Consider the following 26,866-nt stretch of genomic DNA (forward strand, 5'->3'; position numbering starts at 1 on the left):
CTATCTGCCTTGATGGGCAGGTAACCGGTAGGAAGCCATTCCCTCCAAGACAACACCTTATAGTCTGGGAGAACTCATGTAGTCTCTTCCACCCGAAGAAGCTATGGAAATACAAGTTCAGACAAGAATTCAGCAGTATGGATGGTACAGCTCATGTGGTGGGGGCTGGACGACAAATGAGGACAAAATAGTCTAGATAGAATTAATCCTGTCAACATCACTGTGCCAGATGAGAACTGGATTTTGACAGTATCCATGAGAAGTGAATTATTTGCAGCTGGGTCTCACTTGGACTAGGAATTCCAGTATGTGGAAGGCCATTTAGAGAGCCCCTTCCATCTTAGTCAATGACAAAATATTTTGCACTTCTTTAACAAAACACAAGATAGAATTTTCTACTCATTTTCTGTATTGAAAGTCTCACAGAGTTAACTTCAATCTGCATGAACAAAAGAACTGTTTGTGTACTTACTATCCTTTTTAGGGCACTAATTACTTCTTTAACAAAGGAATTTAGGGTGGGTAGTCAATACAGTTGACACAGTGTGCCAATCCTTCCATTAAGCTAAAAGATTGACACAGCAAACACTCAGTGAGGGCTGTTTCTTAGATGAACAGGGAGAGCAGAAATAACAAGATGCTCACCTTGTTAGCCAAGGATTAGATCCAAGCAGTATATATTTAATTAGATTTTAAAGAGCTTATTTCAATGTTAGAAGGTGCAGTTCTTCCCTGTTCCTGCTGCCTCAAAATCATTGTTTTAGTAAGTATTCTGTTTATCAGGAGAGAGGGGAGTTGCTTAGGATATTGTGAATACTTGGTTTTGTTTGTATTTAGATTAAGAAGGAAAAGTTGACTCAAAGCTTTCGTAGAGGTCATCTAATCTGTTTGGTTGAGAAGATCTATCCTCCCACAGACTATATTCAGCACTATAAAGGAATCCCTTGCTGATGACAATCTCTCTTTGCAGTATTATCTCATCCCTGGTGTTTCTGGAAGCAACATCTTCTACTATGAAAATTTAGGAATTACACCAGAAATAAGTAAGGAAGCTGCTTGCATAGGCAACCTTCTTGGACGACTACCTACCACAAAACCCAGGAGTTAAGACATTCACAATGAGCATCAGTGAAGACGATGTGGAGAAGTTTCTTGACGGCAACCCTGCTTTTGCAAAGCAGTATTTTGAAAAGAAGGTGAAAACAGAGTCCTGGGATGGCGATGAAAGCGACATCCTTTTTGAGCTGATCCAAGATATGCAAGAAAGCATCAACATGGAGAAAGTTGTTTTCAAGACCCTGAGAAGAATCCGGTCTCTTATTCACGCTGACCGCTGCAGCCTTTTCATGTACAGGCAGAGAAACGGCACCCCTGAACTGGCCACAAGGCTTTTCAACATCCAGGAGGGAAGCACCCTTGAGGAATGCCTCGTCTCCCCTGACTGTGAGATTGTCTATCCGCTGGACATCGGCATTGTGGGCTATGTTGCTCAAACCAAGAAAACCATGAACATCAAGGATGTCAGTGAGGTATGTTTGTCTTTTATCTGCTTGGTAGAGGAAAGGCTCTCAGGCTTATTCATACAGAGAGGGTCAGGAGAACATCAGGCATCTTGGTGCTTGTTCCAGTATCTTGCAAGTGACAGCTCTTTGACGGGAACCTAGCACACCACTAGACAATGAGCTGTTTCCAGCTCTCATTGAGAGAGTGAGATGAAGCTAAATGAACTGAATTACAACGGGTGTTAATGCTAAATTCTTCTCCAGTATGGCAGGTACTTGCTGCAGTCAGATTTGCACTGGATGCACAAAAAAATTTCCACACACCTTTATATTCCATGAGAAACTAACAGAGAGAAAGCCAGAAAGAGTCTAGAGTCCAATCCCAATTGAACATGGTTGCTGTCTGATGCAACCTGGGCCAAGGAGCTTAGAGGAACTTTTATTAACTGTAGAGAAGAGGACCATAGAGCAGGTGGGGTGACTGCAACCTGTATGTGGTGATCTTCTTCAGAAGCAGCAAGAGACAAAGCTTGGCCAAAAAGTCCCTTTGAGCTAACACTGCAACTGTAACACAGGAGGGATCCAAGGAGTTCTAATACTATACTCTTATGCCTTTGTGAGTCTGTTTTAGCCCTTACACTCCCAGCTTGAATCATATAAATCTGAATGGCAGCAATCACAATCCGCTTGTTCTAATCATAGTTATAAAACTAAAATCCATGTGACCCCAATATGGTATTTGGGATTACTCAACCTATTGTTTGCTCGCTACAAAGAGACCATCTGTTTATCCATTCATTACATGCTCAGCATCAGCATATCCAAATGCTTCAGCAAATCTTCCTTATCTTACAGGGAACATACTATGACTTTGGTTTGAATTTGCAATAGTGTTTTTGAAAAAAAAATGCCTCAGAAAAAAAGTTTAGAAAATTTAAACCTTTTTCTTCAAATACCTTGCTCAAAATGCTTAAGAATGTCAGAGCATGTTACCCTGATGCTGCAGCCCCAGCTCCAGTGCTTTTAGATTTTGCTACTGTTTTCAACTGCTTTTCCCCAGCTAGAAGGAAAGATCAGAGAAGGGCAAAGGTATAAAGAGAAGGTGCCTTAGAGAGTTATTATTCATATGTCCTTGGACAGGGTTCCATATTTCCTACTCCAAATAGAAGGAATGGCACCTGAGAAGTTTTTTGTCTGAGCAGGGAAAAGTTATGGGAGCAGCAAGACCATCTCCATTTGTGGTGGGTTGAGGGGAGGGTGTCAAGAAGGGCCTGCCGAGGTGAGGTAATTGGGATGTCCCCCTCCTCCTGTTATCCCTTTCCTGCCTTGTTTTCCTCATTGTGGTGGGATGATAACATTTCTACTAGTTAAAAAACAGTCTTTCTGGTGGTTTGGGTGGCGATTCCCCATGAGCAGCACTGCCTGAGCTGTACAAACCCTACCTGTACATTGCAACCTTGACCTTCCTGCTGTAGGGGTGCAAGCATGTGGGTCACTAGCAGCGACTGGGAGAGGCAGTTGCCAGCCCCACAATGCCTGAATAATGGAATCTCTTGGGAATAGCCAGTCTATGACGGAAGTCCCAAAGACCTGTTGCAGCCAACAAGGCTGCCAACATTTTGGCAATGCTGGCGAAATTTTTCTCTCCCTACTCCCTAAGAAGAGCCACAAGCAGCAACAAAAGGCGAGTTTCTGATGTCTCTGAGGTCAGTGCTTTCATCAGAACTCTGAGAGAAAGGGCATTGCTCCTCTCAGCATGAAGGTGAAGGGGGGAAAACTCTCCAGCACTGCTCCTGTAGGATGAGGTTCATTCTGCTCATACCAACCTGTGAAGGAATCCTCAGGACAAGAGATTTTGAGAGAACTGAGGAATAGACAACTCCATGGAGGCTGCAGACAGTCAGCAGTGTTTGGAAAGAAGCATGAGAGGCTTAGAGTAAAGGAAGAGCACCGTGGTTATACTAAAATGCTATAAACTGTGGTCATGGAATACATCGTGGTAACTGATTGCACCCACTTCAGAGTGATGACTTGAACGTGGATAAAGGGATATGGGAGGTACAATGGACAATGATCCTGATCCAGTGCTCAGAAATTCTGGAAATGATAACTGGAGAGATGAATCATTCTGACAGTGCTTAGCATATTAAAGCTTGTAACTTGCAGGGTCTTTCCAAAAACTGAGAAAGGTCCCATGTGTTGCAGTCATAAGAAATCACAGCCAAATCTCCTGGTACTACATTGATCCCCTCTAATTTGTCTATTTTTCTATTAATTCCCTCTCTTCTCCAGTCACTTTCTAAGCAAAATTTTCTTTAGGCAGCTTGAGTGCTTGTGCTGAAAGGTCTCAGTCTGAGTTTTAAGACCACAGCTATTGTGGACAGTCCTTTATTTGGAATTTCTTGTTTGAACAGTGTGCCCAGTTCAGTCCATTTGTTGATGAGCTCACCGACTACACCACGAAAAGCATCCTTGCAACACCCATCTTGAACGGCAAAGATTTAGTTGCTGTCATTTTGGCTATCAATAAGCTGAACGGCCCGTTCTTCACCAGCTCTGATGAAACAGTAAGTGGTCAGTAGTTCTGTTTCTATCATGCAGTTGTCCCTTTCGCCATATAGCACAGACTCTACACTAGGCATGTTTGCATTGGGGAGGCTCCATTGGTACTAATTTCCCTGCAGGGTGATTAACTGCAGCAGAAGAGGCTTGTAATGAGGGTGCTCATTGCAGAAATCTATGTGACAGTGGGATAAACCTCACCTTAAACCAGCACAAAGCAAACTCTTCATCCAAGGGATCTACCATGATATTGCTAAAGTGATGTTATAAAATTCAGTGTACAGGAGGCTGCTACTGCACTTGACTCAAACTCATTGTTTGCTTTTTCAGCTTTTCCTGAAGTACCTGAATTTTGCTTCCTTAAACTTGAAAATTTATCACTTGAGTTATCTTCACAATTGTGAGACCAGGAGAGGCCAGGTAAGGCTAAGTGCAAACTGGGTGCTCCTGTGTGCAAATTTGCAAGAGTTGGGGCAATGGCATCAACCTCATCTAGACTGAAATCCAGGCGTTTAGTTGAACTCAGACTATGAAACATTCCTGGGTTATTTAAACCCTTCATCCAGAGTTGGATGAAGAGCATCCATAGCACTAAGGGATCTTCTCCCCTAAATTAAGAATTCGGTATATTTTTGCCTTCTGATCATTTAAAAAAAAAAAAAAAAAAAAAGAGGTGTAGAATTGCTTGTTAGTGCCAATAATCCAATATAGTTCCAATGTCTATCTGCTTTAGTAAAATGAATGAAATGAATGTTTGGAGGGCACTAGGTTATTTTGATTTTGAGGAACTCTGTTGTGCTCTTTATTTGGCTTAGAAAAGGTCTCTTAAATTCACTTGAGTGAATGGGAATCTATACAATCACTTGCTGCATCAGACAAATCGTTGTCATTATATGTGCTTCATGGTAGCTGTGCTCTTGTCTCCAGTGAAGTTTCACCTGGGGATAAATATTTTGGGAAAATAAATGCAGATCCTAAATTTACTTAAAGCTTTTTAGACCAGCACTTCCTGGTTATCTTAAACTCTTCATTTGAGCAACCATAACTGGGATGTATGGTTAATTGAGTGGAGGGTCTAATGGCTCCTGCAGGATGTTCTGATCTGTGACCAGTCCCTGGAGTCCTAATTCATATATTGCTGCTGTGTTAGCAAGTCCCACAGAAAGGAAGGCAAAACAAAAAAGCAAAAACAGTCAGCTCTACCAGTAAATTGAGTGGCAGAGATCTGTCCATATAGATCTGAAGGTCTGTTTGGGAGTTAATGAAGTTCATTGTGTTAGATTTAAAAGTATTTAAATATGGAGTGAGAACATTATGTCTATTATCTAAGATGAACTGGAATTTTAATGTTACAAAGTCAACTGCAAAACCTGAGAGATCATGTAAGTAATATGACTTGTGCAATGGCAACTGAGTTTGCTTGTGCTTATAAGCTCTGAGAGTCCTTTTCGAGCATTTGCCCAATTTCTTTACATCATTCCATGAATGTGTCATTCTTGTTGAACTTCTGCCTTCTGGCCTTATTTACACATGGTACAGAACTGTGAAAGTCAACCGTTGTTCATTTTTCACTCTAAGTTTGTAAGTCTGATGCCTGCATGAGACTTTGAGGGAAGTAACAATTCAGACATTTCCAAGGTCAACTCCAGTACTTCTAACACTGCTAGCGCTAACTGCTTCTGAATGCAATGTTTTACATACGCATATAAAACGTGGATGGGGCAATCTCTCTTTTGGGGATTAAGACGTCTTGTGCTTTATTTGTAAGGCCACATTTTTACATAGCACTTGCAGATGATGTAACTCTCTCCCTCAGAGTATTTCCTTGAATAAGCATGAATAAGCCATGTGTTGAGGTTCTGCAATGTAGAATCCTTTTGCACTTTTCAGGAACTACAGTAGGAAAGAACAATTCTTTGTTATTCCAATCTACTTGTGAAGTACATCTTCCATGGAGAAGCAGTGTTCATGTTACTTTCCCATCTTGCAGGTTCTGTTGTGGTCTGCTAACAAGGTTTTTGAGGAACTGACGGATATAGAGAGGCAGTTCCACAAGGCTTTTTATACAGTGAGAGCTTATCTGAACTGTGACAGGTACTCAGTAGGTCTTCTGGACATGACCAAGCAGAAGGTAAGCATTTGGGGGCATGCTGTACTAACATAGCACGTAGGTCTGCTTACTATTGAGGTCAGCTTCTCGAGTTTTCGTTTGGGCAGCCAAGGAACAAATAGATTTTGAGTTATTATTCCTGCCTCTGTTAAGGATGTTTTTTTCTTTTTCTGTACAAAACAAAGAACCTGGCAATGAAGAAAAGAGGGGGAGAGGAAAGTAAATATCTCCAAATGGCACTGTCTATGAAGCCAGGGGTTGGGAAAATGGAGGAGGAGCAGATGAATCTGACCATTAAACAGCGATTTGGGTCACAGCATGGAGTGCAAACCCAGATAAAAGCTTGCAGATGGCACAATTATACTGAGAGGTCTGTAAAACTCCTCGCAGCAAAGCAGCCACCTTCCTCAAGTACTCATTCATATGCACATTATCCCGATTTTTAGGTAACTAACTCAGTGTGTTGCATGAAGGAGCAAACTGACAGAAAGTAAGTTACTTCTGTGACTTGATTTGGACACCCTCTTCACATGCATCCTTGCCATAGGAGCTCTGCTTCATTCCATGGTCAAGCTGGGCTGTGATTAACATTGTTTTTAATCTCCACTGCATCCCCCAGAAACCCTGCAGCCCTGTCTTTTGAAGGGTATTAAAAGATCATCTCTATTAGCAGATCCTCTAGCAATGCTCTGGAAAAAGCGAATCACACAAGATATTGAAATAGATGCTTGTTAATGTGATTACAGCCAGTACTCCTCACTAAATAAAACAGAAATTCTATGGATAAAGAAACGTATGGTCACTTCCAGCTTAATAATGCACCTTACACTTAATATAAATAATCTAACATATTGTTTAGTGCCGTGTGTATAGAGTATAAAATACAGCATGGTAGAAATAGACATTACTTCGAGATTTGAGACACAATGCAGTTTTCCCTGCTAAAATTACTTCTTTCATTTTAAAAACAGGAATTTTTTGATCTCTGGCCAGTCTTGTTGGGAGAAGTTCCCCCCTACTCAGGGCCTCGCACTCCTGATGGCAGAGTAAGTAACAAGTAGATTTCTTAAACTCCCCCCTATCTAGCGGGGTTCTCTCTCCACTGATTTTAGTGACACTCTCCTTTTATTTGTAGGAGATAGTCTTTTACAAGGTGATTGATTATATATTGCATGGAAAAGAAGATATTAAAGTTATCCCGTAAGTACCCAGGCTGCTGCAATTGTTTCTGCATAGTACATACTTTTGCAGAGTGTACATAAAAGTTGTTCATTATTTGAAGACATTCATAAAGAAAATTACAAAGAAGAGTGAATAAGAAAAACAGAATATATGTTGATGGTTTGGATGAAAGTTCCTGTAGGACAAAGATCATTGCTAGTGCAGTAGGATCCTCCTGCCTTTTAAGTCAGACTGCTTCACTTTTTGTTTTCGTACATCCTTAATTTCCCTTATATATTTTGCTTTCATTTAGAAATCCTACCCCAGATCATTGGGCCCTTGTTACCGGACTCCCAACATACGTGGCTGAAAGTGGATTTGTAAGTACTTAACTTAGGCTTCATGAAACCCCTTCATAAAGGAGTTCTGGAAAAACAAAAGCTATGCTGATGCTATTTTTCATCATTTCAGTTTTTTATTTTGCTATTTAAACTTCTCAGTGCTCACCTTGTAAAAAGTAATGTGTTTGTGATCCTCTAGATCTGCAATATTATGAATGCTGCTGCAGATGAGATGTTTAACTTTCAGGTACTGTAAAAACTTGAGGGGCCCTCAAGGATTTTTCTTTGCTTTCAGAAATGTAGTTTAGAGACAGCGTTAGCTACAGGCTTGTAGTGATGAGACAAAACAATGCTGATGCATTTAGAAAACATATTAAGTGTATGGTGTCTTTCTGCTTGCTGTTGCTTCAAGGAAGGTCCTCTAGATGAATCAGGATGGACTGTCAAAAATGTTCTTTCCATGCCCATAGTCAACAAAAAGGAAGAAATCGTCGGTGTTGTTACATTTTATAACAGAAAAGATGGGAAACCTTTTGATGAACAAGATGAAACTCTAATGGAGGTATAGTTCCTTGCTGGGGCTGGGGTCAGTTCTTGATGTTGATAGAGGTCATTTTTTTCTCATTGTACATCTGCAAAACATAGTTTAGCATTCTCTAGCTAGCTATGTTTCTTTTCTTTTTTTTTATTTTTGCCTAGATAGGTATTATGCAGTAGCTTGAAAAGCACTAAGTGAAATTGTTGGTTCTTTCAGCTTTGAGAACTCAGCTGTGCTCACATCTTTTAGTTTCAGCAATTTTCACTCAAACACCTAACCATTAGCAGCTATGAGGTAGTAATATGACTGCTTTGACTAACATATAGATATTTTACAACTGACTCAATGTGGACAGTTCAGTCAAGAAACTACGGTAAACTACTATGCGCAGCTAAGATAAATGTTATTGGATCTACCAGAAACAGATATAACTAAAGCTCTGCAGCTTTTAGTTACTCTTCTATGCTAGTTCCAATCCAATACAGACATCCGGCTCTTGGCATCTCTTATCAACCTGAGCATTTCCAGAAATAAATTTTTGTTAGCACATAAAGTTTAAATTGGCCACTGAGCAGCAAAGGACAAGCAAGCCATGAGGAAAAACAAAAGTGTCAGTAACTATATGTGAAATGTGACCAGACCATCTTGCTCTCCATGAGAGATATGTAGCGTTCTTGACCAACTGCCACAGTTCTGACACCAGTCTTTCCACAGGCATTGGGTATTACACCAAACACTGATAAAAACACCAAAATAGCTTCCTGAAGGTCCCTGAACCTTCACAGTACAGATACCTTTGAACCCTATGCAGATCCAGCAGCTGAGAAGCTGGTGGGAATACACACATGACTGCATTACTAGAGTTGGAATCAACTAGAGTTGACTTGGAATTACTAGAGTTGGAATCAGAGTAAAGCTTTCATTTCACTAAAAATGTATTATGTAGTGTTATATTTCTGTGTCTTTAGGAAATAGATGGTTAGTTATTTCACTACTTTCTTCTTGTTTCCTTTAATAGTCCTTGACACAGTTTCTGGGCTGGTCCGTACTCAACACTGATACCTATGATAAGATGAACAAGCTGGAGAACAGGAAGGACATTGCTCAGGATATGGTGCTCTACCACGTGAAATGTGACAGAGATGAAATCCAGGAAATTCTGGTAATCTCTCACACTGTGTAGCATAGACCCACCAGTGTGCTGAAGATGGACTGGTCAGCACTGTTTCTGAGCACATAGTGCTTATCATCCCAGCAAAATGCTCATGTCCCATTTGGACCTTTGCATTGTCTCAGGAGGGACCTTATTCTCCCCTGCCCTCTCTTGGTGCCGCATCTTGAGGCTTTGCTTCACCCTAGAGCTGCTCAGGCTCAGACAGGTGCCTAGCAGGAACAAATCCCACCACTCAGGGCCTTACTGACAGGATTCCTCTTTCCTCCCCTCATTACTTTTACTGTCTGCATCCACCTTATGTGTATCTGACTTTAGAAATGCAGCCATCTCTAGGACTCTTCCATGTGCAGACTCTTCCTTGGGGGCAATTACTCTTCACTGCCACTTCATGATGGCAGAATGAGTTCTATGGCTGTTGTTGTCTCCCCCCAACCTTGGCACGCTGCTCTGTGTCCCTTCTATTTTGCATAGCAAAACCCACGCTGGAGGTGAGATCACATTCCAAAACCTCCCTAAACAGAGGATGTGGTGTTGGAGACCCTGCTGGAATGCTGTGTCTGGGGGAGTTTTCCCGAATGGAATGGGAAAAAAAAATCAATGAGACATATCAAATATGGCCACCTGCTAAACCATCCTGAGGGAGAACACTTTCACTGGGTAGAACTAGTTGAAAGATTTGAAATAGAGGAAAGATCTGGAAGAAAAAGTCGCATTTTGAATATGGGAACTTCCTCAGATATGTTCATCCTGGGATGCCCCAAAGCTGCACATTGTGAAATCATGTGGGAATTTGATAATCAGTTTAACATGTCCATGCTCTTTGCAGCCAACAAGAGAAAAGCTGGGGAAGGAACCAAATGAGTGCGAGGAAGATGAGCTTGCAAGCATACTGGTAAGAGCAATGCACTGCTGGAACTGATAACCGTAGGAGAGCAACATATCCTGGGTAGAGACAAGGAAGATATGTTGGTGCACATCAACTGGGCACCTTAGAACGTGTGAATATCAAGGGCAAAGGCCGCTTCTCCTCCACCATGTAGGTAGGTAGTTATCAGGGAATGCCTTCCCACGCACCTGGGAAGAGGGATCAGCCCCCTGGACTTGGCATGTGTTTTATCTTCTGAAACAAATAAGGGGGGCTGTAAGGCTTGTCTTGTCTGGCTTTATGATATATGATTTCAGTACCTCTATGCTCAAATATTAGACTCTTTTTCATAATATATAAGCATATATCAAAACATATATAAAATACACATATCAAAAATATAGATCAATAATATATAAAAATAATATATATTTAAATAAATACATATATATATATATCAAAATACATCATTTAAGAAAAAAAACTGCATATGAAAAAGCAAGCAATTTCTTTTGCAAAAGACACGCTTCTTCTTCCTCCATTGGAAAAATAAAAAAATGCATTTCAGTCTATTTATGTGTCATATGCTAAAGGGAAGGCTTCCCTTTAGCAACTTCAGACTGATTCATTTTTGTTCAGCAAAAGCTGCCCCAGATGTTTCTGGGTGGCATAAATAGCACAACCTCTTCCACCCCTTTTGCAGAAAGAAGAACTGCCAGGCCCCACCAAATTTGAAATCTACGAGTTCAGGTTCTCCGATTTTGACTGCACTGAGCTGGAATTGGTCAAGTGCGGCATCCAGATGTACTACGAACTCGGCGTGGTGAAAAAGTTCCAGATCCCACAGGAGGTAGGAATGGGCAGAGCCCTGGGACACGCACTTAACAGGAGAGCCCTGAGTGCAGGGAACCCTGAGAGGCCTTGGTTGCTGCCTGTATTTGGGAGGTTGCAGCTGGTCTGTTCTCCTCTATGCGGTGCTGGGGAGCACAAAGGATGGCTTTGCTGCCTCTCGCTCTCATACCTTCAACAGAAACGGTGCAGCAGCTTCGTTTCCATATGTAGTGCATATGTAGTGCCTGTGATTCATAAGCTCAAGGTCTTCAACCAAGTTCATGCCTTTGTGGGATGCAGGAAACTTTTTGGCAGCTGTGATCCCATCTAGTGGGATCTGCAGGCAATTGCATGAAGAGCTTGGGGCCAGGTATCCTTCTCCATAGAAAGGCAAAAGGAAGCCAAAGGCATGAAATGGGAATTACTTCTGTGCTTCATTTTATAGCATGAGTGACTATAAAAAAGGCTTTCAAACAATCTGTTCTGGAATAATAAATTACTGATTTTCACACTCCAGATGAAAAAAAAAAAAAAAAAAAAGGTAACATTCTTTGTTGCCACTCTAGCAGTCAAGAGCTAAAAATTGAAAATTGTGAAAATTGCATACCCTTCCATGACTTGTTTGCTCTCCAATAAAGGAAACCTTTGTAGTTATAGAAGCAATCGTATTTGGAGAAGTACAATGAAGAGGAAAAAAAGTTAAAAAAAAGAAAAAACACCCTTTTCTTGTCCAATGCCTTGTCTTACTGTCAATTAGATGTTATAATATATTCCATTTCTCTACACCTATGGAGCAAGCTCTCTCTTGAAAGAAGAAATTGTATTATTAAATCACAATAAATAGGAAGAACAAGCCACCCTAATGACAATGCAGTGAAGCACAGAGATATAATAAGCTTGCAAACACTGCAGTGAAATCCTTTTTCCTCTAGATCTTGTTATTTCTCATTTCCCAAGTAGGCACCTTTGTGATTTTGTGATCTTTTTTAAGATAAAATAAAACAGAGATGTGCATTTTAAACCATTCTACTTTACCACTGCTTTATGTTTTACTACAGCAGAATTGTCAAGGCATCCCCTTTTCACCAAAGCTAGTGTGGAGTACAAGACAAAAGCAGCACAAGCTTCTTTCTTGCCTTTCACAGTTCTAGGCCCTTTTCTGATTATCAGTGACATGGTAAAACAAAATAAAGCAAAAACATCATGTGAACTAACATCCTTTTCCCCAATTTGCAGGTGCTGGTCAGGTTTGTGTACTCTGTGAGCAAGGGTTACCGGAAGATAACTTACCACAACTGGCGCCACGGCTTCAACGTCGCACAGACCATGTTCACACTCCTCATGGTAAGGGGACACCGCTGGTGCAGGTCTGTCTGTGGGGGCCTTGCAGCTTGCCCTGCAAGCCAGGCTCTCTCTAGATCCTGCTGTGAGATAAAGTTTTGCATCCGCTAGTCTAGTTTCTACCTTATTGAAGGTCTCTGTCTGCCTTAATCCACATACTACATTCAAAACTGTGACCAAAATTACCCAGTGGATGGAGTTCTTCCTTAAATTCTTATGGGCATACATGTGCATAGCTTCCCTATTTTAATCTAAGGATTCCATGTATTTAACTTCACAAAAGTTTTCAGTTCTCTTGTACTGTTTCAATGTGGAGATCACTGGCACAGAGCAGTCGTAGCCCAGGACCTTTTCCTATATGAGATACTAAGGACAACTTGCAAATTCTTACCCTCCAGACTGGCAAACTGAAGCGCTACTACACGGACCTCGAAGCCCTTGCGATGGTAACTGCTGCCCTGTGCCATGACATTGACCACAGAGGAACCAACAACCTTTACCAGATGAAGTAAGTGCTTTCCTGCCACCTCAGACCATTTGCTGTGGTTTTTGCACGCAGAGGGATCAGGCAGCAATCACACCAAACGCGGGGGTTTGTTTCCTAAGGGACTGCGGATCAGTTTTATAGATAAAGGACAACAATCTCTCTTCTGCAAATAATTTTTCTTTTCATCTTGCCACAGGGCTCAGCTTATATTTTGGGGAAGTGGTCATTTTGAGGTTCACTCTGAGGCCCTCTTTATCTCCGAGCAATCTGGCCTTAGCTATTTCACTAAAACAACATTAGAGTTAAAGGGTAGACACGGGGCAGTACAAGCATTTAGTACCCTGATCATCACAGAAGAGACTCAGGGTGCTGCAAGGAGCATCCTGGACAAGGAAGGTATATGTACAGAAGGCATCTTGAGTGGCACTTTACCTCCTACAGAAACAGAGCATCCCTGGACATGAGGGAGCTGCTTTAAAAAGGCAGCCGCTGGCTACAAAATCAGCTTTATAACTTCAGTGACTGGGCAAGCCTCTATTGCAGGTTAAGATAACGTCTGATCCCAGTTCTCGCTGGCTGCATCAAATGACTGCTGAATTTAAGTGGAGCTGGTTGATGTGCAGGATTCTACTGGATGTTGGGAGGATTTAGCTTGGAAAGTATGCAAGGGGTATTTTTTTAATTCTTATCATCATAGATCAATATATTCAGGAATTAAAAACTGTACAGAGAAAGAAAGGCCCAGTCATAAGGAGCATTTTATGTGAAATTCACAGATTGAAGAATATGTGCCCAAATAGTTCAGTTATAGTTGTAAATAATATCATAGAAAGTCTTTTACTTGCTAGACTGAAGTCATTAGCTATTTAAAACATTATTCTTAAGGGTTTTATGACTTGATCTGAACTAGAATAAACAGTTTTACAAAATTAATTACCAGATGAGACTTTTTTTTTTAAGGTACTATACTAACATCTTTGATTTTTCATTTACACAACCAGATCTCAAAATCCTTTAGCAAAACTTCACGGATCTTCAATTTTAGAGAGGCACCACTTGGAATTTGGAAAATTCTTGCTCTCTGAAGAGGTTTGTAATGCATGGTAACGTAGGAACCCAAATAATTTATTTTCAGAGAAGTTTCAAGGAGTAGTGCTGCCAACTTCCATGACTGCCGTGCCCAGAGGTTTGGATTTCTGAGATACTGCAGCTTTGTCTGTCCATCCAGCTCCACTCACTGAAGTACCTTTTGCTCACCAAGGAAGAGAGCATGAGAAGAAGCTCATCAGCTTTCCAAACACATGATTTTTTTCTGGAGCCATATACGACTGGCCCCCATGACTATCTTAAATAGAGGCTGTTAAAAAGAGGTTCATGATACGTATCAGCCTCTCTGATAAAGCCCGTGGCAATTATAACATCTTCCCTTGAGATGGAGTTGAGGGCATTTGGGGGGCATGCTGAGTTTAATAAAGACACTTTTGAAATGGGAAGAAACCCAGCAGCTCCTGGCAAAGCGGCACTCAGATTTTTACAGCTTCTTCTGTTCACTTTTCAGTCACTGAATATATGTCAGAACCTCAACCGGAGGCAACACGAGCACGTGATTCACCTGATGGAAATCGCCATTATAGCAACAGATTTGGCTCTGTACTTCAAGTAAGTCTGTCACACACATCTGCATTGCTGATACAGGACAGAAAGCAGCCATTGCTCTGCAGATATAAAAACTGCTGCTTTTACTCTTTGTGTAGGGACACTTTCCACAGATACTGCCTCCAGAAGGCAGTACTCATTTCAGATTGAAAAGTTCGTGTCACTCCAAAAAAAATGTAACTTTTGCTAAACATTTCTGTGACTTTTCAGCTCTTAGATTCCAAACAAGGCAGTGCAGTATGACTCCTTGGCAGAAAGGTCTTTTTTTTTTAATTCAGTCATTTAACATTGAAAATACTCTATTGTAATACCAGTTACCTGGCCAGGGCTTCATTAACCTGTCTGTGGGAGCAGCACACCCCAAAGAACCCCCAAGAACAGGTCTCCATTTAGGCCATCTCCTCACCACCTCCCCAGCACTCACTGCATATTTTTAGGCATATAATAGTAACAAAGTCTGCTTGAGTATGTAAAAACAGGTAGAGTTAAAAATACTGCAGTACTAGAGCGAGCTCCAGGTTTCTTTTTTTGCAGTTTGCTTTGTATACAGGTATGCCTGGTGGTATTTTTTTTCAGTTTGCTTTGTATTTGTATGCCTGGTGGTGCTGTTAGCAAACGCAGAAACATTTCTCATTTAGCTTCCATCATTAGATAAATGTTACCAAGGTAACTGCTCAAGTCTCACCTCACTATACTTACTTTTTAATTAACAAGATTAAGTAATTTACAGTAGTTTTCCTTACTTAAAACAAGGAAGTGATGATAAATGTACTTTGTTCTGACCTTTCTTGAGAAACTAAGGTCAGAACAGCAACTACTGAAGTTGCTGTTCTACACCTGCAGACTAGCTGCAACTGCTAGAATTGCAGGAAGGGTTATCAGTCTACAATCAACATCTATTTAAAAAAAAAAATCAATTTTCCCATTTTTGAACTTTCTTCTCCCCTCTCTCTCTCTCAAAGAAAAAGAACAATGTTTCAAAAGATTGTTGATGAGTCTAAGACATATGACAGCTCAACTGCCTGGACTGAATATCTGTCTCTGGAGACAACCAAGAAAGAAGTTGTCATGTGAGTAAACCAGTTCTGGAAAGATTCATGAGGCAGTAGTGCTTTTCTACCTAGATTAACTGGTGAGCACTCCCAATATATAACTAAAGCCATTAGTATGTTCAGTATTTTTATTTTTCAGCAGTAATGATCCATGGATAATATACCCCACTATACTGAGGGGAAAAATATGCTCTGACTTTGTGCACTTTGGGCATCCTTGAACTGACCTCAGTTTGCAATCAACATGTGTCAAACTGCCATCTCCAGATCTTCTGGAGAAGCCTAGGAACAGGCTGTAGGGAAGAAACCTGAAACAGCTCTTGCCAGATAAGTGGCTGGTCTCAGGGTATCCCTTCCACTGCTCTATTCCCAGTGGGGGACAAGACCTGTCCCAAATGACCGAGTCATCCCACAGGCCACAAACTGGAGCAGTCTGCAATGGCAGAGCGAGGAGAGCCCGGCCCACCAGTTGCTCCTCCTGATGGCACCCCATTTTATGACACAAAGCTGTAGCATTACCCCAATGGATGTCATCCAAGATGCCTCACACTGCTGGTGCAAGGCACTGAAGAACTCTGTGCCTGGGGTTTCCCCTGAAGATGAGAAGTCCAGCACAGCAGTGACCAGTGCCAGTTCCCTGACATAAATGAGGTTTGCTCAAGAGAGCAGCTCCTGATGGCTGTTCCCAACTGGCACAGGGCTGTTACACCTCCCCTTCTTTCTTTTTCAAGCAGAGACAGGGCAGACATGACACAAGACTGGACCATAAAGATCCTGAGCTCGCAAGAAATGGGATGAAGACTTTCACATAGAAACTAATTTCTCTCCTGTTCCTTAGGGCCATGATGATGACAGCGTGTGATTTGTCAGCAATCACTAAACCCTGGGAAGTCCAGAGTAAGGTCAGGTGCTTGATATACTGTTAGGTTTCTCTAGTTTATACTGCAAAACAGGGTAATTTTCTAAGCTACCTAAAAGCTTCGTTTACTGCCAAGGCTAGCAAAAGAACATTAGAACAACGATCTTTCTGATAAATAAGATTTAAGATCACATTTGTGAGTTCTGTAGGAAATTCTGTAGGAAATTTTTTGTTTTCTCAGAAAGATGAAGAATCCAAAAATTCCCTGTTACAGTGAGAAGAGGTATTATGCCCATAATAGGGCATAAAGGGTTTTAGAGCAATACCTGCATTCTGATCAATTGCTTGTTTTCCTTTAGGAGTTCCTTCTGGAACTGCATGTGTTTGATCAGTTTCTAAGTAAGAAACAGTAGAACTTATATAAACATAAATAAATAAATAAACAAAAATAAATAAACATACCTTCCTATTCAGCATGAAAAAGGGGAAACTGAGAAAACTCTAATAGGCAGCTACACTTGTGACCAGCATCGGTCCAAGAAGCAAATCCTTATAGGAGACATGATTTGAATTTATCTTAATAGAGGAATTGCGAACCAAGGAGTTGTGGTGCAAAGCGGGCATTTGAGGTCCTGCTACCTGCAGCAATTACTCCCAGCAGGGATCTGGGGAAGGTCTGGATACTGTGGGGTGGAAAGATGAAGATAAAGGAGCTAGTAGTAGGATTTGCTTGTAGGTAAAGACCTGAAGTGTTTGATTTAGAAGTGATCCAAGGCAGTGATATTTTTTTCCCCTCTTCCACCATGTAGGTAGCTCTGCTCGTAGCAGCTGAGTTCTGGGAGCAAGGAGACTTAGAAATAAGCGTGCTTCAGCAACAACCTATCGTAAGTGACACATGAGAGCCAGACAGTTTCCAAGTCCGTGCTTTTCACTGTGTCTCAGCAGAGGGCAATGCAAACACCACCACCTTGAGGTGCTGGCCATACTGCCAGTCCAGATCCATCTGAAAATGTGGGAGTTCAAACAGGGAGCCCTTCGACAAGCTCTGCACTGGCCGTGAGCCAGCAAGGTTCCTCCTGGAGATTTTGGGATGGTGTCTTGTGGAGAAGACTAAAATGAGATACCTGTAACCTAAGGGAAAACAGAGTTTCCCGTAATGAGAAAAAGCTACGAACAAAATCTGGAGAGTCCAGAAATAATTTCTGTTAAATTAATGTGCTTTAGATCATCATTTCTTAACACATCACAAAATGTGATCCTTTCAGGGTGTGGGAGGAAACTCACATACACCTCCTAATGCATGTCAGATGAGAAACTAAATGTTGAAATAGTTAGAATTGGGGAGAATTGTATTTTGCATTCACATTCAAATTTAATTTTTCTGCTGCAGTTACAAATACTTAAGTTTGTTTTGGATAGAGTCAAGAGTTGTTCTATGACTTGGCCTTTATCTGTGTGGCTTGGGTTCTTGTTAAATAAACTTCCGTATACCCCCTCTGCCCACAGATGCCTCATAAGTGATACCGTAAGCAAGAGGATTTTAAAACAGCATCACTGAATGTTCAGCTGAGTGTTTTAAAGCCTTAAATATTCCTTTGGCAATTAAAAACATGGCCCTTCTCTCAGATATCCTACTGAGGGGCAGAAAGAAAATGTTTTCTGTACTCCTTGCACCCAATGGCATGGAAAGAGACATCTCATATTTATCCTAAAGTGATCCCACTTCATCCTCCTGCAGAGGAGGAACAGGGCTGTGATCGACAGCCCTTATGGAGAGCGTGGCAGAGCATGAGGGCAGTTCTGAGGTGAAAGCAAAAGGGTGTGTGTTTTTAATGAAGTGTCCTCATAAGTCATGAAGGACTCCTGTCTTCCCCCTAGCCCATGATGGACAGAAGAAAAGCAGCTGAGCTCCCAAAGCTTCAAGTGGGTTTCATCGACTTTGTGTGCACCTTTGTCTATAAGGTAAGCACAGCCTTGCACACCCATCCTGGTCAATATGTATTCATATAATCAGGGATAGGCGCCCATCCTGTGGGATCAGGATGAACGTGCCAACTCTGCACAGCATCGCACTGATGGTTGTGTTTTGGTCAGGAATTTTCACGTTTTCATGAGGAAATTCAGCCAATGCTTGATGGGCTGCTGAACAACAGGAATGAGTGGAAGACTCGTGCTGATGAGTATGATGCAAAAATGAAAGCTCTGGAGGAAGAGAAGAAAAGAGAGGAAGAGAAAAAGGCTGCAATGAAAGGTCAGAAAAGAACACTTGTATTTTCATTCCTGACTCAAAATGTAATTAGCCAATATCCTGCTGGATCTGTAGGAAGCTTTCCAAAAGCAGAGAGCCTGTCATTAGGTAGGTCCAACGAGTCACAGAATGTCCTGAATGCAAAGAACAGTTTCCTTGATTTTGTCCAGTTGGCTAGGTTTTTTTTAAAGAAATCCCTCCATTAAGCACTTTGTTTTCAAATCTGAAACTGCGATAGCCTGATAAAAAGTCTGCCTGCTGAATGCCTGTGTGCAGCTGAAAAAGTAGTGAGAGTATGAGCTCTACCTGGGATCTGCAGGAGGATTTTGAAGAATGACTGTTCATCCCGTTTCTAGCCCAAATTAGGTGTACTTTGGTAATTCTGATTGATTCTGACAAGATTCCAGAAATACACTTCTAAATACACATGTTTTAGGCATGATATACATTGATCACTTGATTGTTTAAAAGTACTAAATAAATACTTTACAGAATAAGAAAAGTGTTTAGCACATTTATGACTAGTTCTAATTCTTTCTTTTTTCTTCTTATACGGCAGATGGAGTAACCTGTAACGGAGGAACAGCTCCAGCTTCTAAAACTTGCAGTATACTTTAGACCCAGTTTCAACATGATATACAAGACTTAAATGAAAAAAAAAAAAAAAAAAAAAAAAAAAAAAAAAAAAAAAAAAAAAAAAAAAAAAAAAAAAAAAAAAAAAAAAAAAAAGCAATGCCATGACAAATCTGTTCCTAATTGGACTGTTCTGCTAGTTAAATTAGGCTTATGACCAGCCAGGGAAGGGCTAGATCTCGTTTGCCTTAATTGCATCGCTTCCTGATAGTGAGGGACCAATTCTGTCCCATCGCTCACTGCATTCAGTGCACCTGACGTCACAAGGGGATATGGCAAGTCACAGCAACGTTTGGCCCAATAAATCAGGTTGCATGACTGTGGAAGAAGTATTTCTCTTGCCCTGAAGCACTTCTTATCCCAGTGCTAATGGGGCCAGCTGAATTGATGTCCTGCTCAGCCTCATGTGATTGACGGCCTGTGACAGCTTGCAGGGTAGGAAAATTGAAGAGCTGAATTTCTCATAACTCTTTATCTCTCAGAAGGATACGAAAAAAGTAATCTGTGGGATAAAGTGTGAAAACTCACCATAGGAAACTGACCTTTGACCTGGTCTAAAAAGCTTAGTTTCCCTAAATATCCAAAAGAAAAAGAAGAGTCATGGCAATATTAGTTTTGCAATAACTTCAAGAATTGGAATAGTTTGCTGCTATAAAGCTTGCTACTCTTCCCTCAGGACTCAGTAGCTACCTTCTTCTTGTGGGGATCCATATTGTGCACTAACAGTGGCAGCTGTGGCGTGAGTGTGATCCTAAAGGATGGTGTTACCATCCCTCACAGCAGTTCCTCTTACAGTCACCCAAGCAATCTGAACTGCAGCACCTCCTCATTTCATTCAGTTTGACATTGTTATGCCAATATGTTTTAATGCAGTTCTCTTGTGAACAGTACAGTCTTTCCTTTCTTCCTCCTGTTTTTGAGATGTCTGTTTTTCTCCATTCCACTTCAAACTTTGCAAGACTTGTGCTCCTTATTTCAGATATGAAGTATTCTTCATGTTGATTCATGCAACCGTGTTAGAACAATCATTTACACTTTGACAGTGGTAGAAAAGCATTTCTGCTCTTTCTCTTTGCTTTTTTTTTTTTTTAGGATTTGTTATATATATATACACCGTGTAAATGTTTTAGTATATAAGCCATGTAACAAGAGTTCTGTTTTCTCGAGGGGATATTAATCATCTTTTGTTACTTCTGCTACCTTCAGTGCTTTTACCCTCCAGTAACTTGTCCTGCGTTACAGAAGTACTGTAAGTAAGAGCAAAGCTAGAGCCACGGTAGTGTCTGGTGACTGTTTGCTGGTCCCAGAGTACCCAACGTGGAACAGTCGGCTGTCGCTACGCAGCAGGTGTGTGAGCAGCACATTGTCTTTCATAAACCTGCCCACTGGCATGAAGGTTAGATAGGCTGCTAGGAGCCAAATTATTTTTAGTCTGCGTGTCTGCTTCTTTATGAACCGTGTAGGAGGCTTTCTTGGAGCAGCAATTCCAGATTACCAAGCCAAAGAAGGCATTTTTCAGCAGGCAAAATGCCACTAGTTTATCCAAAGCTGTAAGAAGGGGATTGCTAACTATAAGCCACTTAAATGTCTTATGCTGAGAAAGCTGTTTATGACTTCTAATGTTTGTCTGGAAATAAATATGAGAATTTAATTTCCCACCCCTTGTACTCACTGTGACGTGCTCCAACTGTGGTCTCCAAGAAGAGCCAGGTCTGGAGAAGGGCAAAAACACGGGCAGAGACAGAGCTACTGCTCAAGTTCAGGTTGCTGTTGCTGCTTAGTCTTGTGGTGCTGCGTGGCTTTTGGAGCAGCTGGTGGCAAAGGCAGCACCACTTGTCACACCGCTCACCTGTGCAGCCCCACGCAGAAACGTCGCTGCTTCTCCTCACACCGACACAACCGGGGCCCTTCCTTGCTGCTCCCTTGCAGTAGGAGCAGGTTAAGCTGAGGTGGGGCAAGCCTGGCCTCTTGCCTGCACTGTTAGCCCTCAACACAGGCAGGGCTTCATTGCAGACGGATGGGATTTTGTCTCCCATCTTTTTTTCTTGCAATTCTGATAATTTTAGGAAAAGCTTGTGCATGCCCTTCAACTGTTCTCTCAGCCTGAGTATAACCTGCAGTTGGCCACCTGGGTGGCTCCACATGGATGAAGAGAGACCCCCTCGGCTTTACCCGTTCACTCTGGATTTCAAATTCAATGTACATTTGTTCCCCTGGCCCTGCAGAGGTAGGTGTTTAGGGGGCAATTCCTGCACCCTCATCCTCAGGGACCCACCGGGCATCCCTGGTTCAAAGAAAGTGCCCACTCAGTTCATAACCCATTGCTGACTGTAACTAACCCCCTGAACACACCCATTCAGAGCCCTGGGCAAGCCAAGACCTGGGACCTTCTTCCATATTCTGCAAGTATTGTGTTGTTTTTCTGTGTAATTCACTTAAAGAAAATCAGTCAGTGTTTCAAGTGTTTTATTGATAGAACAATACGCAGAGTTGATCCGTTCAGAGCCTAGCCAGGTACTTCCATGAAAGAAAGTGTGATCCGGTCTTTTGTTCATTTCAATATGGAATCTTCGCTTGCTGGAAGGAAAGAACAAGCAAACATGTTTGGAAGCACTGGCCATTCCTGCACACATTCCAGCAAAACACAGGGAGGCATTACTGGGCTACCTCCACATCTACCTGTTCTTTTCAGCCTGTTTTTACTATTCACACCTCTGCTAATTCAACAGCACTTGGCTTCACTGCTAAAAGTAGAACTGTGGCCTTAGTCATTAGTAACGGCTTTCTTAACTAGCAATTCAAATAAGCCAAAATTGCTGTAACTTCAGATGCTTCCAGTTGCCCATCTTTAAGCAACAGCCTCCAACAACTGCTCTGCGACATGGAATGAAGCTTGGACTGCCGCTTTACTTGCTGGGCATCCGTAACAAAGCCACCCAGGCGGCCGGTGACCAACGCGACACTTGGGCAGATTGGACATGCTAAGGTCATGATGACAGAATCACACTGTTAACACAGTCTGCACTGCAAAGTGTTGCTTCATTTGAAATGAACGTATCAAAATCCCATTCACACTGCCCGAGAGCAAGAAATGTTTATCTGAGATCTCAGAGATGGGATCTGTATTTCTGTCTCCAGGAAGCAGTACAATCTACCAGCTGGCATATTTGGTGTTATCTTTTTTTTTTTTTTTTTTCCCCTTAACTTTACATGTTTTTGGTCGGCATCAATAGTCTTTAAACACTGCCAGTGTGTCACTTTCCTGTGAAAACAGTCATCAAACATGCAGCTCATCCAACACAACTGTGCTTAGGGACCGTCACCCAGTTTCCTTGAAGCTCTTCCTAAGCAAAAACCCACTTAAACTAACCCGGACTGGAGAGCACATTGATTCTGAGAGCATGAGAAGCTCAAAGATCATGTTAAGGACGCGGGTATGGATTTTTGGGGCAATATAGAACAGCTGGGCCACGAAACGTGGATGGGAAACAGCAGGGACGTGGGCTGTGGAGGGGGATGAGGGGGCACTGCCGGCAGCCTCCCTGGCACACCCCCTCCACAGGGGACACGTGCGGACCAAGGTGACCCCTACAGCGCCGCGGCCTCTCCCCCAGGGCTAACGGGACACGCGGCCGCCCTCAGGAGGCAGCTCCCGGCGCTACCTTCCGCCATCTCCCTGGCGATGCGCTCGAGCTCCTCGCGCCGCCGCTTCTCCTCGGCCTCGGCGCGCCGCTCCTCCTCGGCGATGGGCTTCAGGTAGTCTGCGCGGGGCGGGAGAGGCGGGCCGCGCCGCGCCGTCAGGCCCCGGCCCGCCCCAAGGGCACCTTGGCGCCGCGGGCCCGGCGCCGCACTCACCGTATCGCTTCTTGCCGTAGATCATGCCCACCAGCAGCGCCGAGTAGCGGGTGAACTGCGGGCGGCGAGACACGGCCGCGCTCAACGGCCGCGCGCAACGGCCGCAACGGCCGCGCGCAACGGCCGCGCGCGCGCCCCGGCGAATGTCGGCCCCTCGCGGCCCCCGTCCTCCCCACCCCTCACCTTGATGAGCGGCGAGACCTGCACGGGCGGCACCATCTTAGCGGCGGAGGCGCTGGCGGCGCTGCCCGGAAGTGACGCTCTCGGCGGAAAAGGCGGGAGCGCTCCGCCCCCTCCAGGCGCGCGCGGCCGTTGGGCGCCGCGCGAGCACGTGACTGCGGGGCGGCGCGCGGCCGTTGAGAGGCTGGGCGGGGCCGCCGCCATCTTGTATTGCGGCCTACCGCGTCGGGGTGTCGCCGTGTGTTTCTATGTCTTCTTTCAGCCCTTCTGTGTTTTAAAAACTATCTGTGAAGGAAAATCTGTGATTCCCTCGTCTAGATTACTTCTCAAGAGTTACCCGAGATGAGAAAAAATTCTGCCACATATCCCTGTTTGCGCAGCAATACAGAATTTTGTCCTTTTTTATAGACAGTCTTGAAGAAAATGTCCTTTGTGTAGCTAACTTATTTTTTCAGGCTTACTAATCTGGAAAATGTGACTTACATTAATCCATATGTTGATATCTTCTTTCATGTGGGAATTCCTGTTAGCTTTGCCCTTGTGCCATTACCTGCCGGCACAAACCACATGCTAACAGTGGATCTTACTAATGCAAACAGTCTACACAAGCAACACCCTGCACAACCCTGCCTGGGTTGCAGAGCTATGTAATTCAGGAGCAATTAACATATAACAATGTAATTGCATTGCAGTGTAGCTTGTGTCAAGGTTCCCCAAGGCTACGGTGCTGAGAGCTGAGGCTGCAGCGCAGATAGAGCCCTGGAAGTAACAGTGCTTGGAGAAAATGGTTCTTGTATCCATAGGATTCCACAGCACCGTGCAAGCTGTGGTTTTTGCTTTTTACTGGTATCTGTGAACCTGGCAGGAAGTCTGTGCTTTCCTGTTTCCTCTGCATGCAGCAGCCTTTTGGTAGCAACATTTGTTAATTAGAGAGTATTGTGATATTCTCCCCAGAGCCAACTAATGCATTTGTTTTGAAATACTGCCTTTTTGTGAGCACTCTCTAAGAAATGGTTTGCAATGTACTCTTGAAGTTAACTGTGCAAAATTAAAAGATTAGTTGAACTATCACAGCAGTACTGGAGCTCTGCGGATTAACAATTTCATCTTTAGGACAACATAGCATTAAATATAACAGAAGCACTGGATTTTACTTCTGCCTGAAGGTACATACTGTCTATTTATACACTTCTGTTTGTCCTATTTCTTAAAAAAAAAAAAAAGAAAAAGAATTGAGCAAAGGTTCAGATAAAGGTCAAGAAGGCTGCTTAAATGGTTGGTACTGTTCCCACAGAAACAAAATAAATAGACTGAGGCTGGAAAAATAGAAGGTTGAGGGGTGGTTGCATTAACAAGTAATGGCTAGTGCATTGTATCACATTTTCATAATAAAATTGTAGCTTGTACAGAGGCTCTGTGCTTACAAAGTAGATCCAGTAAAGGATAACTAGCTATATGCTTCCAAGGACAGAACTGTGATCTAAATAATCATGTGGGTTTTTTTGTTGTTTTTGCCTACAGAGAAAGGACAACTCAAAGAGAGCCTGGCGGGGACCTCTGAATGGACCCTGCTGCTTTTCTGCGAGATCTGAGGTAAAAGAAAACCACATAAAGTTTCAAGGCACCTTCACTGGGAACAGGCAGCTAAAACTGTAATTAAACCTCCTTAAAAAATGCAGGAAGCATCACATTCAGTGTGATTGTATCTGAGAGCATATATAATAAATATTGCACTAAGCCCTGCCTGCAAGTGAGATGAGACAGCAGTGGCAAACTAAACGGAAGCTGTCATTTACCCGAGTTAATTAACATCCTTGTGCGTTGGGTTGTTTGTGGTGACATCCCAATGGGTGTGGTAGCTCTGCAGCAGACCCCCTGTGCAGCAACTGATAGTAGAAGGTTTCAGGTATAAACGCAGCCTTATAGTCTCCTGGAAGTAGAGGGTTTGTTAAGTCTGCCTTTGTATGGGACATGTTTTGGGCACCTGGATTTCTCCTCAGGAGTTTGGTGCCTCCTCTACAACTTGGTCATCTGCCCCTTGCCATGAGGGGATGCTTTATAAAGACACCTTCACGAGGACAGCATCGCATGTCATTCTTTCCAGTGAAAATTGTAAGTTAGCTCTTCCCAGCTATGAAATCCTGAGGGTATTTAATAATGGAGCTATTCTGGGAAGGCGGTATTTTTTTCTTCTGGCGCTGGGCGTCAGGAGAGACAAAAGAAGAGAATGCATTGTATTTTCAGTGTTTTTCTGGTATATCTGAAAACAAATATGTGTAGGAGTTGTGGCTTTATGAAGTACAAAACCGAAACGAGGAAAACACAATGCTTAATCAGACTTACTCTTGACCTCAAGAGTTTAAAAGATGGAGGTAAATTTCTGGGGGATAAATTAGGGTAAGGTTCAATCAGAATTTAGATTGAATATCTGTCTCATTTCTCCAGTCTAGAACAAAAACTAAAAAGAAAGAAGGTGGTGCCTGGTGTGCCCTAAGAACACTTTGCAGCATGTTCTTCAACCGGATGCATACTAAAAAATTAGAAGAATTAAAGCGTCACGAAAAACAGCATCAAGTATATAAGGTATGGGTATGGGAAACATGCTGGAAACAGCACTTTGATTGAGTTTATTACAGAAAGCATTAATGCGCAGATGTTAAGCTCTGTTTGCAGAAAAGGGGATGTCTTCTGAGCTGTTCTCTTGGTTCAGACTTGTGCTTGACATCGTGCCTTTGTCTGATGTGTGGCTGTAGCTTTCACCACAGAAGAAAAACACAGGGAAGAAAAGGTGTGCTAGGCAGGTAACAGTGGTAGGTACCTGTGCTGGGAATTCCAGCTCACGTTCTTGTTTTGTGCTGAAATGGTTTGTAATTACCCTAAAATGCAGCAGCGTCAGGATTTCAGGGAATGATCTTCCACTGCTGAGTATGCTCTTTGACCATACAATTTAAGTTTGCAATTTAAGTTTGCAAATTATTACTCTATATTGCTTTGTATTTACATATTTAAACGGAGACTGTGATTGATTGACAATAGGATTAAAAGTCAAATGCAACATGTTTGTTCCGGCAAACAAATTAAGTGTATGGAAAGCTTAATAAATTTTCTGTTAAAATTCTATGTCCCTATTCTCACTTAACCTTTCCCTTCAATCATAAATGCCCATTTAAGTAGAAAAGAAATAATGAATCAATATATTCTTAGTTTGAATGACTAGTAAACATAATGTGCAGCTTTTGTGAAGCTATAGTCAACAAAAATCTAATATATCTGTGTGTATTCATTCAGTTTATCATCCAGGCTTTCATATTAACTGATCATAACAGGGATGGATTCATATGCAAGATTGGAAGGACACAGATTTCTATATGGACATACAATTTTATTGAGAACCAGCAATCAGACATTTACCTCTGAAATTCACTACCTAATAGCAGATACTTTATTTATTATTTATTTTGTAAGTAGCTA

General features: G+C 42.3%; 2 protein-coding genes and 1 long non-coding RNA gene across 3 annotated transcripts; 2 read left to right on the forward strand and 1 right to left on the reverse strand.

Annotated features, from left to right (window-relative positions):
* Positions 1–949: 949 nt before the first annotated feature.
* Positions 950–19,345, forward strand: PDE6B (phosphodiesterase 6B). Its single transcript, XM_026049953.1, has 22 exons — positions 950–1,529; positions 3,917–4,069; positions 4,395–4,484; positions 6,055–6,195; positions 7,146–7,220; positions 7,310–7,374; positions 7,649–7,715; positions 7,876–7,923; positions 8,089–8,238; positions 9,233–9,376; positions 10,215–10,280; positions 10,957–11,103; positions 12,321–12,428; positions 12,824–12,933; positions 13,914–14,001; positions 14,471–14,571; positions 15,531–15,638; positions 16,459–16,522; positions 17,289–17,363; positions 18,358–18,441; positions 18,574–18,730; positions 19,287–19,345. The coding sequence occupies exons 1-22, from the start codon at positions 1,119–1,121 to the stop codon at positions 19,343–19,345; spliced, it is 2,511 nt and encodes an 836-aa protein (XP_025905738.1). The 5' UTR covers positions 950–1,118.
* Positions 19,346–21,809: 2,464 nt separating this feature from the next.
* Positions 21,810–23,453, reverse strand: ATP5ME (ATP synthase membrane subunit e). The gene is made up of 4 exons (XM_026049954.1): positions 23,399–23,453; positions 23,216–23,270; positions 23,023–23,121; positions 21,810–21,937 (listed from the first exon to the last, which is right to left on the reverse strand). The coding sequence occupies exons 1-4, from the start codon at positions 23,432–23,434 to the stop codon at positions 21,912–21,914; spliced, it is 216 nt and encodes a 71-aa protein (XP_025905739.1). The 5' UTR covers positions 23,435–23,453; the 3' UTR covers positions 21,810–21,911.
* A 705-nt stretch (positions 23,454–24,158) lies between these two features.
* Positions 24,159–26,000, forward strand: LOC112956444. Its single transcript, XR_003251054.1, has 3 exons — positions 24,159–24,561; positions 24,917–24,988; positions 25,841–26,000. It is a non-coding gene; the product is annotated as an uncharacterized LOC112956444 (long non-coding RNA).
* The last annotated feature ends 866 nt before the right edge of the window (positions 26,001–26,866 follow it).

The sequence above is a fragment of the Nothoprocta perdicaria genome, unplaced genomic scaffold, assembly GCF_003342845.1.
Source record: "Nothoprocta perdicaria isolate Ctin4 unplaced genomic scaffold, notPer1 scaffold_63, whole genome shotgun sequence".
Taxonomy (NCBI): Eukaryota; Metazoa; Chordata; class Aves; order Tinamiformes; family Tinamidae; genus Nothoprocta; species Nothoprocta perdicaria.

Excerpts from the sequence above, each read along its gene's own strand:
- PDE6B (XM_026049953.1), top strand. The coding sequence starts at position 1,119 with ATGAGCATCAGTGAAGACGATGTGGAGAAGTTTCTTGACGGCAACCCT. Across the intron at positions 7,924-8,088 it reads ATGAGATGTTTAACTTTCAG|GAAGGTCCTCTAGATGAATC; the intron begins GTACTGTAAAAA and ends TGTTGCTTCAAG. Across the intron at positions 12,429-12,823 it reads CCATGTTCACACTCCTCATG|ACTGGCAAACTGAAGCGCTA; the intron begins GTAAGGGGACAC and ends CTTACCCTCCAG.
- ATP5ME (XM_026049954.1), bottom strand. The coding sequence starts at position 23,434 with ATGGTGCCGCCCGTGCAGGTCTCGCCGCTCATCAAG. Across the intron at positions 23,271-23,398 it reads AGGTCTCGCCGCTCATCAAG|TTCACCCGCTACTCGGCGCT; the intron begins GTGAGGGGTGGG and ends CGCCGCCCGCAG. Across the intron at positions 23,122-23,215 it reads CTACGGCAAGAAGCGATACG|ACTACCTGAAGCCCATCGCC; the intron begins GTGAGTGCGGCG and ends CGCCCCGCGCAG.